At 41.8% G+C, this 12,109-nt stretch overlaps 1 protein-coding gene across 2 annotated transcripts in view; it reads right to left on the bottom strand.

The window, feature by feature from the left end:
• LOC107666579 (band 4.1-like protein 1) overlaps positions 1–12,109 on the bottom strand; it is a 193,851-nt gene that overhangs the window by 65,202 nt on the left and 116,540 nt on the right. For both annotated transcript variants that reach the window (XM_016457986.1, XM_016457988.1), the window contains exons 12-13: positions 8,826–9,022; positions 2,120–2,149 (exon numbers count right to left, since the gene is read on the bottom strand). In XM_016457986.1, the coding sequence (XP_016313472.1) occupies positions 2,120–2,149; positions 8,826–9,022 (227 nt within the window). The remainder of the gene's footprint in view (positions 1–2,119; positions 2,150–8,825; positions 9,023–12,109) is intronic.

The following is a 12,109-nucleotide window of genomic DNA, read 5'->3' as shown; positions in this document are numbered from 1 at the left end:
CATGACCTTATTCTACATCCCTAATCCTACCCAATACCTAAACTTAACAACTACCTTACTAACTATTAATAAGCAGCAAATTAGGAATTTATTGAGGGAAAATTCGTAGTTAATAGCGAACAAGTGTTCTAAAGTGTTACCATACTTAACATTCTAAAATGACAAAATGTACTGCAGAGCATTTTACATCCAGTAGAGGGCGATATGGTGTAGCATAATGACTGTGGGCTATCCAGGCTACTAACAATATAGCTTATAATTGGCAAAGTGAAGGCTCAAGACAATGCAAGAAAGGATGACAGCCAGAATCACAAACGATCCAAGTCTGTTAAAAGTATGGTAGAGGTAAAGTGATTATCTGGCAATATCTGTGAATAGCTTGGGTCTATTCATATTAGACACAACAGGACTATATGTAAACTCTAATGCCATGACAAGATGCGCATAGGTCCATCTCACGCATGTAGGCTACAGTCTTGTGCCATCTTCACCCATTAGCCGCTTTTCCACTGGCCAGTGCGAGCCAAGGCTTACAGCGAGCCGGGCGGGGCTAATAGCCTCGGACCTCGAGCACAGAGGCCGAAATCATGCCACGTTTCCACAGTCGGGCCAGTAGCCTCGCAGCACTCCTGTAAAACCCGCCCTAAACACACCTTCACTGGACTACGCCACACAATACAAAGATCCACCAGCGAGAGGGAGATGAAATAAATAAATTGCTAAACAAATATATCAGAAGCTGTTGTTTAGTCTTTATTTACAAACTTGGACACCACACATGTCCAATTGACTGTCTATTGTCAACAGTCTACAGTCTACAGACTATTGACTGACCACGAACAGGAAATAGAACTTACTTGCGGCATTTTTGATTCGTTAATGCCTCGCGGTCTTGCTGTTTTGCTTTTTTCTTTAAACAATTAAATTTTGGGCTAAAAGTGTGTTGTAACGCATGCGTTACTGAACATGTACCTAGTAAAATATGACTGAAAATTGATTAGTAATGCCTTACACTACTGGGTTACAGCAAAATGTAATCAGTTACTGTAATGCATTACTTTTGTAACGCATTACTCCCAACACTGGACATGGGTACGTCTTCCAACATGGTTGTTTGAGAAATAAAAAGCCATTCTCTGCATCAGTTAGGGTTAAAAGAATTGTTGTCAAACATACAACATGCCAGAAACATATTAATCACTGCAATAATGATGCAATCTTATAATCTTTTGTATTTGTTTATTTAAATACAGACAGTGACTTTTTTTGGCCAGACAGTGTATTATGGTCTATATAGTGGTAATACTGGATGCCTTGAGAGTGAGAATAGTTTGATTCTTGTTTTGACTTGTTTGAGACACAGCCCTATCTGTAGCCAAGCAAATGTGTCTTCCGCTGTATCACTATAAATTATACAGCACAACCTTTTCTGGTTTATTCATTTCTGTTGCAGATTACTGTCATACTACCCTCGTAAAAAAGTAATATAGTTAAAATACATTTATTTCATACTTGGTGTAGTTCAAATCTATTAACATATAAAAATTATAGCTAAACTTCATTTGGAGTACTACTTGTGCACAATGCACATTTCTTAATATTAAGCCTAAAATGTGTTTTAATGTCACTATTGATGAGGATTGTATGATCTTTGAATAATATCGGTTGTTAAATGCAAGATATTTAAAGTGTACCTAAAGTATGCTTGCAATAGTTCCACTTTAGCACAATCAAAAATACTTAAGTATATATTTAGTTGGACTTCAGCATTATTTCCCTACAAATAAAGTGCATTAAGTACAAAATTAGTTGTTCCAATTTAGCAGTCTTTAAGTATACCAGTTTAGCATACCAAAAGTACAATTGCAGGGTATTTTTATTAAGTACATAAATGCGTAATGTAATGTACAGTATGTATTTGTAGTATGCTTAGCATAAAATAAATGTATTTCAAACACATTTTAGTATATTTATTTTTCACTAGGGTAACCAGCTCTAGACAAAAACATGTTCAACAAAAGAACCTTAACCCTTGTGTTGTGTTCAGAACCCTATCACACTTACGAGTTTACAGAGCAAAAAGGACCCGAACACCACATGAGGGTTAAGGAAGAGATACCTCCTGTTTGTGTAGAGGGGTTGACTCCTTCTTCAAGTGTAGATGACAGGTAGATGAAAGCAGCAGAGATGGAGGAATAAACAGGATCAAGGTTGATGTTAGTTACAGACAAAGTCAGGAGAGTAAGAAACACAAGAGCAAGAACAGATCAGGATTAAACAGGATCAGATAGGAAAAAAGTTTTTTTTTGGAAGATTTCAGTTAGATGTAGATATTGGACATCAACTGTATGCAGACACTATACACAACAACTTTTAGTCCAGGGAAGTAACAGCACAAACTTTATCTGGAGATGTTGGACTAGTTGAAGAAGAATAAAATGCCCAAAAACTAGAGCAGGGGTCGGCAACTTGGCATGGGTGTAATCATTGGCATTTGAGAAACAGAGATAAAAAGGTATATTTCATTTGGATGGATTTCCTTGCACATGCATACTGATCTACATTTTAAGATAATGCTTTCTCATTGCTACATAACCTGTACAGAAATAGCAGTTAAAGACTAAGTGTGAGAATTAAACTGTGTTAACTAAAGAAAAATTGTAGTGCTCCAAATAGGAAAAAAATAATAATTTTACTGCAGGTGCATAGAGCCAAAGGAATACTAGAATACGAACAAGAAGGTAGCCACACACTGAATCCAACACAGACTGAAAAAGTCTAGCAAAACATTTTTTTATTTCATAAATTGCATCATGCAAAAAGTGCAGAGTGCATGTGAGTTAAAAACAAGTAGACAAGTGCTCATGACCACTTGTTTTAACTGACATGCACTCTGCACTTTTACACTTTTACACACCCGGAGCAGTGGGCAGCCATTTTTGCTGCGGCGCCCGGGGAGCAGTTGGGGGTTTGGTGCCTTGCTCAAGGCTCCCACCTCAGTTGTGGTATTGAAGGTGGAATAGAGCGCTGTACATTCACTCCCCCCACCTACAATCCCTGCCGGTCCCGAGACTCGAACCTGTGACCTTTGGGTTACAAAACCGACCCTCTAAACATTAGGCCACGACTGCCACCAATAGTGTTGCCTTTTAGTGAATTTTTTCAGTTTTTAAGCTAAAATATATGTGCACATTGTAGAAAAGCACATGCTTAACCACCATTATAATTATATAGGGGTTAATAGAATTTTTTTCCCAGGGGTCTCGGGCCCCAAAAAGTTTGAGAACCCCTGGTTTAGTCGACTAATCTAGGGTTTTTCAAACATGCACTGGAAGCCCTCAGCATTGCACATGTTGTATGCCTCCCTTAAGCCAGGCATACACTATGCGAGTTTGGACACTCGGGAAGTTGTGAGTCCTTGCAAACATTATAAGTCAGTTAATATGACAATTGTGTCAAAGCACAATTGTGTACATGGTTCGACTATACTGCATGCCAAGCTGGCGACAATTTTCAGAAGCTCAAGAGGTGAACCCAATATAAGTGGCACTGAGTGGCTATATACTTTAGAATCTTTCCACTGAATAACAGCCACCAAAACAAACAAACAGCTGTTCAGAGAATCTAACTGTCTGGTAAATGCACAAAGCACACAAGGCAGAGTGGCTGCAGGTGTGGCAGTGTGGGTGTACAACCCTCTACATTGCGAGTAAATCACTCGCATATGCGACTAAATCGTACTCTGGGCGACTAAATAATGTCTAACATTAGCCATTGGCTAATAAATTCTTAGATTTTACACGCCAGTATGTGTGTGAGAGGCGTTCAACACAGATTTTCACTCGATAAACACGCTGACTGAGCGCTTGAGAGTTTCGCTCTCCGTCAAGCTATCTGTACAATTTGGATGCGCTCAATGGATCATGTCACGTACTCAATGGATGCGCAGTATGTAGCACGCAGCGCACCTGTATTTGACGTACCGTAAACTAGTGTGAAGGCGCACAACTCGCCGTCGCTTTACTGATAGCGCTGTTTCTCACACATGCAAAGAGAGAGAGCGAGAGTCTTAAAAAGTGTATAACTATCTGTATATAAAAACAATCGAAGTCTATATAATATTCCCATTTAGATAGCTAAGTAAACGTGTGTGTGTGTGTGTGTGTGTCTGTGTGTGAAATAGTATATCAGTCTGGCGAGTAAACAAAAAAATTTACTAGCCAATGGCGATTATATCTAGTTGTGCGTAGAGGGTTGGTGTATCCTCCCCAGCTGCCGACTCACTCAGGGTGAAAGCTGAGAGAGTTATATCAATGGCTCTGAACTGTTTTAAGAACACTTTAGGCACATACTATGGTCTGCTCTTGGTTTAAAGGGTTAGTTCACCCAAAAAAAAAAATTAGCCCATAAATTACCCACCCTGAAGTCATCCTAGGTTTATATGACTTTCTTCTTTCAGACGAATCCAGTCGGAGTTATATTCAAAATTGTCTTTGATCTTTCAAGCTGTTTAATGCCACTCAGCGGGTGTTGCATGCATCAGTCCCAAATAAGTTAAATAAAAAGCGAATCAATGCGATTTTGTTAGAAAAATATCCATATTCAAAACGTAATAATCACTTTAATGTAGCTTGCGCCAACAGTTGTACACGGAAGCAGCTCCGGGCGGATGACGTATGAGGTCAGGAGGTATCAGGAGCTGCTTCTGTGTACAACTGTTGGCACAAGCTACATTAAAGTGATTATTACGTTTTGAATATGGATATTTTTCTGACAAATACGCATCGATTTGCTACAGGAGGCCTTTGTTCACCCCCCCGAGCCGTGTGAGACACTTTTTTTTAATGGATTGGCGCTTTTTATTTAATTTCTTTTGGACTGATGCATGCAACACCCGCTGAGTGGCATTAAACAGCTTGAAAGATCAAAGACAATTTTTAATATAACTCCGACTGGATTCGTCTGAAAGAAGAAAGACATATACACCTAGGATGACTTGAGGGTGAGTAATTTATGGGCTAATTTTCATTTTTGGGTGAACTAACGCTTTAAGGACAGCTTTACAGACATGCCAAAAACCATGCAAGTCTCGCTGACTGAAATAGCATGCATATTGCTTGACTCTCTTAACGGTAGCAAGTGTGAGTAAAAGCTCTGTTTTGAAAGAGAGTTGTCTCGCACCACATACAAACTTTTTAAAAACAGATAATTTCTCCCAACCGACTGGTTATCCACTTAATTATAAAAAGCTGATACAGCAGCCATGTACACTTTGAGCGTAGAGGGGGTATAGCTGTCACCCAAAGGTTCCTGTAAGAAGGACAAAACTACTGGGATCGGGCAGCTTACCAAAACCTCATCCCTAGAGCTGCACCAATTCACAAAGACTTTCCATTTGGGAGTTTTACGTCTAGTAGACACGCTTCAGAAATCATTCTCAGCACTTGCTTTGGAAGTGAAACTGATGCTGGCAGGCTCTGTTGAGCGGCCAAACTCGCAGATTCCGTACGTTTGGGTTGGGCATGACAAAATGAGTCATTTGCTTGAGAGAGGAAATCCCTTTTCAGGAGAATGGGCAATGGGGGACCTGACAGCATCTCCAGCAGTTCCGGGAACCAGGGCTAACAGCACTGACTCATTCCCCTGGCTGATTTTGCACAATACTTGGTGCATATTCACTGTGGGAAATGCAAATGTGCTCTCTCTTGGCCAGTAGTGAGCATCCACTCCCAGTGTGGAATGCTCTGCCAGAGAGAAAAACAGCGGGCAGTGAGTGTTCTCCACTGACATGAAGGGGTGCCCAATTTCTGCCTGCCCAAATACACTCCATAATTGCATCTACTGTCCGATGGTGTAGCTACCATTTTCCCTGAGCTACCCCGTACCTTGACAGTGTGTCCGCCCAGCAGCTGGTCTTAAAGAGCTGTTCTCCTCCAGTGAGCCAGTGTCTCTAGGCAATTGTGAGTCACCAATATGTGCAGTGAGCCCTAGTGCCAAGTGTGTGCAGGAATGCAGATCTTCAAACAGAGTGGAGCACCTGCATGCAAAGTAGTCCAATGTCACATTGCTGTGGCAGTTGCCATCAAACTGAGTGTTCTCTGAAAGCTCTATAGTGGGAGCGACTTCCCTTCTTTGAACATCGCGAGCGAGTTCATGATAGGTTGTGTACAGATGGATAAGATGGGCTCGCATGAAGACAGCCCAGACAGCAGACAGTTGCCAACACTATGTTGCTGTCTGGGAGAGTTGAGACTCACATTCAGAAAGGGAACACACATTTCTTTGGAGATGGCTTTTAAGTTGACTGTGAGCCCTTAAGCACCACAGCTGGTTGATAAGCAGATCTCTGTGGCTGCATAGCACATCCTCTGATTGGGCCATAAGCAGCCAGTTGTCCCAATAATTCACAACATGTACTCTACTCAAACGAACAGTGGGGAATTTTAGCTTGAACCTTAGACATCACCACAACATTGAAGCAGGGTAGGTCTGTTTTCTTAGAAGGGCAACAAGTGCTGGCATAAACAGCAGGTAGTGTAAGCAACTGTCAATGAGTTGTACTGTAACGCCAAAGGGTGAGATGAAGGAGAATGATTCTTGAGGAAATGTCACTCAGCGCTGCTTATATAGGGAGATTTTCCACCCCCTTTTTGTGCACTTGAGCACCACTGGCCACTGCAATGCAATGGTGTTATTTCGAGAAGAAAGGTATTTCCCATAGCGTCAGCTAGCTGTACTCAACATTGAGAAACCATCTCGAAAGGGAACCCTGGGCTAGTCTACTAGTCTCGCACATCCCTACTTAAAGGGATAGTTCACCAAACAATTTAAATGAACTTTAATTTTTGGGTTAACTATTCATATAATAACACGTGGCCTCCTGAAATATGTCTAAAAACGCAAATGTTCACTATGATCTCAAGCAAAATGCTGATTTGAATTAAAAGGGAAATGTATAATGTAGATAAAACCATAGACACTGATGCTTTAAAATACCTCCTGCGTATTAAGGCCCAGATATGCTTCCTCCTTTAGCTGGGAAATGTTTAATGGAAGAAATGAATTATAGCATTGCTTAACTCTTTCCCCGCCAGCGTTTTTGGAAAATGTTGCCAGCCACCACCAGCATTTTTGATGATTTTCACAAAATTTTCATAGCCCCCAGAATAGTCTGTTGTATGAATATATGAACATGCAATACATCAAAATAAAGAACAGACCCTCTACTTTTAAACAAAAACATCTGTTTTTATTCTAGCTTCAAGCAGTCAAACACTTGAATGTAGGTAGGTTTCATAAAAAAAGCAAAATTTTGAGCATTTTTATCAAATACTACATCTGAATCATATTCAGTACAATGATCAAAGCAAATATGCAGTAGATCACTTTCATCAGCACCCCAAAGCTTGCACAGTCCTTTACCACTTCCTGGATCTACACAGAGTGCTGTAACATTAGGCAGTTTTAATTTATATGCGGTTTAGTGTTGATAATTGCATATGCTTACATATGAGATCGCTCGTTTCTGCATCTTCTTCGTCTGTGTTTTTGATCGAGTGATTCTAGACTCATTCAGGAGATGCGTAATAGCGCCCCTGAGTGTATAACATTGAGAATGCAGAAACCAGGAAAATTCCGTGTTTGTCAGGGAATCGTTGTCTCATGAATAATGTAAAATTCAGTGTTTGGCGGGGAAAGAGTTAATGTGTTCTAAAAGAGTTAAGTAATTCAAAAGAGACAGCATTAGAGAGAGAAAACAGCAGATGTATGTCACAGTTGGTTGCAGGCAAGGATAATTCAAGCATGGGTCTAAGAAAGGTGCTTCCCCATATCGTCAGCAAGCTATACACAATGTCGAGAGACCATCACGAAAGGGAACCCTGGACTAGTTGACTAGTCTCGCACATCCCTACTTAAAGGGATAGTTCACCAAAACATGAAAATGAACTTTCATTTTTGGGTGAAGTACCCCTTTAATAACATTTGGCAGTGTTTTACAAACAAAATTTTTGTTCAGAAAAGTACAATTCCTCAAAAATAGACATGTTCACACCATGGTGCATCTGGAGCCTTGTACTTGGAATCCAAAACCATAATAACAACAGCAACAACAACAACAACAACAACAATAATAATAATACTATATAGCTGAACATAGTGTGTCCCATAAAACTATAAAATAAAATAATTAATTATAGTGATAATAGTATTAGTATTTATAGTATTTATTTTACATTTTTAAATAAAATAAACAGAATAATAAATAGAGTGTGAAGTGTGATAATACTATTATATTTTGAAGTAAAAAGTGAGTTTTAAATAAAAATAATTTTTTATTGAATAATTATTTATAGTACAATTAAAAATTCAATGCTAATATTTACTTTTTTATTTTTATTATTATTTTTAAATCAGCAAGCTTTTATTTTGGTGGGTTTGTAAGTATATGAAACTGGCAGTGCATAGCCAAGATTTATGCTTTCAGTTTGATTGGAAATCTTACAGTACAGTACAGTATTACAGTTAGACGATCTAAATCGTTGATTGTGGATCACTTGTCAGCCATGTCGGTACACAAATTAGCGGTCTTAACTATTTACACAGCAATTTTTATTTTTTTTGGTCGCGCATGCACACCACTTGTATGCACCCCCTGTATATATATAATACACACACATAATAATAATAATAAATGTACATATCTATATTTGTTACTGAAGGTTTATGTTTATTTATTTATTGCAGGGAGGTAAAATAGGAGATGTAGTAGAATTTGTAAAATTTCTTCTGAATATGTGATTTCTCATGAAATAGTATCTTATTACCTTAATGTCCTTTTTTCTTGTAGGTGTCGTAACAGTCTCTTCACTGTTACTATGCTCTTGATCCTGTTCCTGGTCTTGATCCAGACTGAGGTCGGCATCAGCTTCATCTCCAGAAAGAAACTGTGGCTGCTCACTCTCACTCTTCTGAGACAGACCATCATGAATTTCTCCCAGTGTGGATACCGGTTGACAAAATTCTGTTTGACACACAATAGCAGAATGTTCAGGGCTTTACTTAAAACTGATACAGTCTATCCATGCAATGGAAAAAAATGTTTTATTTGAGACAAGCAATGGTGTATACATTACAAAAAAATAAAAATAAACCTTTCATTACAAAATAAACCCTATTTCTTCTGGGTTTCCAGTAAAAATATCAACAAAATATGATCAGTAAGTAATTAAGCAACTTAAAGTCAACATAAAATTTAAATTGATCTTATTTGGTTTCTTAATATATGTTACGTAATAAATAAAATATACAATATATAATACATTATATTGTGTAATATTATATACTGTGCACAATTTTCTATCCTGACCTGTTACAGGGAAATCCAATTCAGGTTTCTAAGAGTCATCCTCAAAAGAACTGGGCACTGGTAAAATACTCACTACAATATAATGAATTATATTTTATATGTTGCTGTGCCACCACAGTCACCACAGTCTGTTGCTTGCCACCACAGTCTGTCTTGTTTGAGGAGCTGTTGGAGGTAGTGACTAGAGCGGTGGCCAAGTTAAATATCGATTGGCCAGCAGAAAAAGAGCAGCAGGAGCATCCTAAAAGCAAGCTTGACGAACGCTTCCTGCGATCAAAGTCACTGCCTCCACGCCGGGGTCTGCCATTTTTCCCAGATCTGCATACTGAGGTATCTAGATTGTTGGATAAACCATATTCGGCCGGCCTCTTCAGTCCAAATGTTTCACACTATTCAAATGTAGTAGGGCTGAATGAGCGTGGTTATGGAAGGATTCCCCGGGTTGAGGATATGCTTGTGGGCTATCTTTCGCTTGGCGGTGCATCTTCCCTTAAGACGGTGTTACCCACCAAGCCACTTCGGGCTTCTTCGGCTTTGGTGGGTAAAGCGTACACGGCAGCGGGTCAGGCTGGAGCTTGCTTGCACACTATGGCTGTGTTGCAAGCATACCAAGCTGACCTGCTAAAAGAGATGGATGTGGGAGAAGAGATTAAAAACGATGACATCACTGAATTGCGTAGAGCCACAGATTTGTCGCTCCGGGCCACAAAGGAGACCGCCAGAGCAATTGGGCGGTCTATCGCAGCCCTAGTGGCCACGGAGAGATATTCTATGGCTGACCCTGTCTAATATTAACGATAAAGACAGGGTCTTTCTCCTTGACGCCCCGCTAGTGCCTTCTGGACTGTTCGGCGACGGATTCCAGATTCCAGGAGGCCAAGAAACAAGCGGCCGCATTTCAGCGATTTCTCCCTAGCCGTTCTCATGGGGTTGATAGGTGGGATCAGCCCCAGCCGTGTACCAGCTCCTCACATCGAGAAGTCCAAAAACGGAGCGTTGCTACTCGCACTCCTCCTCAGAGAGAAAGGCAGGAGGGGGGGCTGCGCTCCAGGTTGAAGTTATTCTAAGGAGATGATGGGTCTGAGGACCATCATTTTCAATAAGAAGGCTTCGGCCAATTCTAGATCTTCGATTGTTGAGCAAAATGCTTATGCTCAAGCAAGTCGTGTCTCAAATCAGGTCCGACGATTGGTTTGTGACTATAGATCTGAAAGACGCTTACTTCCATATATCCATCCTTCCTCAACACAGGAAGTTCCTAAGGTTTGCTTTCAGGGGCAAAGCGTACCAATATTGAGTTCTTCCGTTCGGTCTGGCACTCTCACCCCGCACTTCCATGAAGTGTGTGGATGCTGCTCTGGCTCCCCTGCGACTCCAGGGCATCCGCATACTCAATTACATTGGCGATTGGTTGATAGTATCTCAATCAGAGCAGATAGCAGTTCGGCATCGAGATGTCGTTCTTGCTCACATGAAAGAGTTGGGGTTAAGACTAAATGCAAAGAAAAGTGTGCTTTTTCCATTACAGAGGACCACTTACCTGGCCGTGATGTGTGATTCAACCACAATGCAGGCACGTCTGTCTCCTGATCGGATCGAGTCGATCCTCACGGCAGTCAAGAGAGTGAGAGAAGGCCAGTCACCCACTCTGATGTAGTTTCAGAAGCTGTTGGGTCTAATGGCAGCTACGTCCAATGTGATACCTTTTGGCCTGCTGTACATGAGACCCTTGCAGTGGTGGCTCAGGACCAAAGTGTTTTCCCCGAGGGGCAACCCGTTTCGCATGATAATGGTCACGCGGCGATGCTTACATGCCTTAGACATGTGGAAGAAACCATGGTTCCTGTCACAAGGCCCCGTGTTGGGGCTTCCATGTCGTTGCGTAACGCTAACGATGGACGCCTCCCTCACGGGCTGGGGAGCGGTCATGAGTAGCCGCTCCACCCAAGGTCTGTGGGAAGGTCCCCATCTCAATTGGCACATCAACTGCCTGGAGATGCTGGCAGTATTTCAAGTATTGAAACATTTTCTCCCAGACCTGAGAGGCCATCATGTGCTTGTTCGCACAGACAACACATCAGTGGTCTCTTATATCAACCGCCAGGAGGGTCTGCGCTTGCGCCCCCTGTACAGGCTGGCACGGGAGATCCTTCTGTGGGCCCAGGGGAAACTGCTCTCCCTGAGGGCAGTGCACATTCCTGGGCACCTCAATCAGGGAGCAGACTTCCTGTCGAGACAGGGGCTGAGGCCCGGGGAATGGAAACTCCACACCGAGGTGATGGAGCAGATTTAGAAGAAGTTTGGTCGAGCCCAGGTAGGCTTGTTTGCGTCTCGAGAGACCTCACAATGTCCCCTCTGGTTCTCTCTGACTCATCCAGCTCCACTGGGGCTTGATGCCATGGTACAGATGTGGCCGAGGCTTCGTCTGTACACCTTCCTCCCAATTGCTCTGCTTCCGGGAGTTCTGAAGAGAGTTCGCCAGGACGGGGTTCGTCTCTTGTTAGTAGCCCTGTACTGGCCGGGCCGTCCATGGTTTGCGGACCTGGTAGCCCTACTAGAAGACTCTCCATGGGAGATTCCCATCCGGCGGGATCACCTCTCACAGGCGGGGGGCACCATCTTTCACCCCCGCCCGGTGTTGTGGAAGCTGTGGGTGTGGCCCCTGAGGGGACACAGCTTATAGCATCCGGTCTCTCAACCGAGGTTGTTGAGACCATCCTCCAGTCCAGAATTCCCTCTACG

This window comes from Sinocyclocheilus anshuiensis, unplaced genomic scaffold, assembly GCF_001515605.1.
Source record: "Sinocyclocheilus anshuiensis isolate Anshui unplaced genomic scaffold, SAMN03320099.WGS_v1.1 scaffold1401, whole genome shotgun sequence".
In the NCBI taxonomy this organism is placed as follows: Eukaryota; Metazoa; Chordata; class Actinopteri; order Cypriniformes; family Cyprinidae; genus Sinocyclocheilus; species Sinocyclocheilus anshuiensis.
This window is presented reverse-complemented; position numbering and strand designations above follow the sequence as displayed.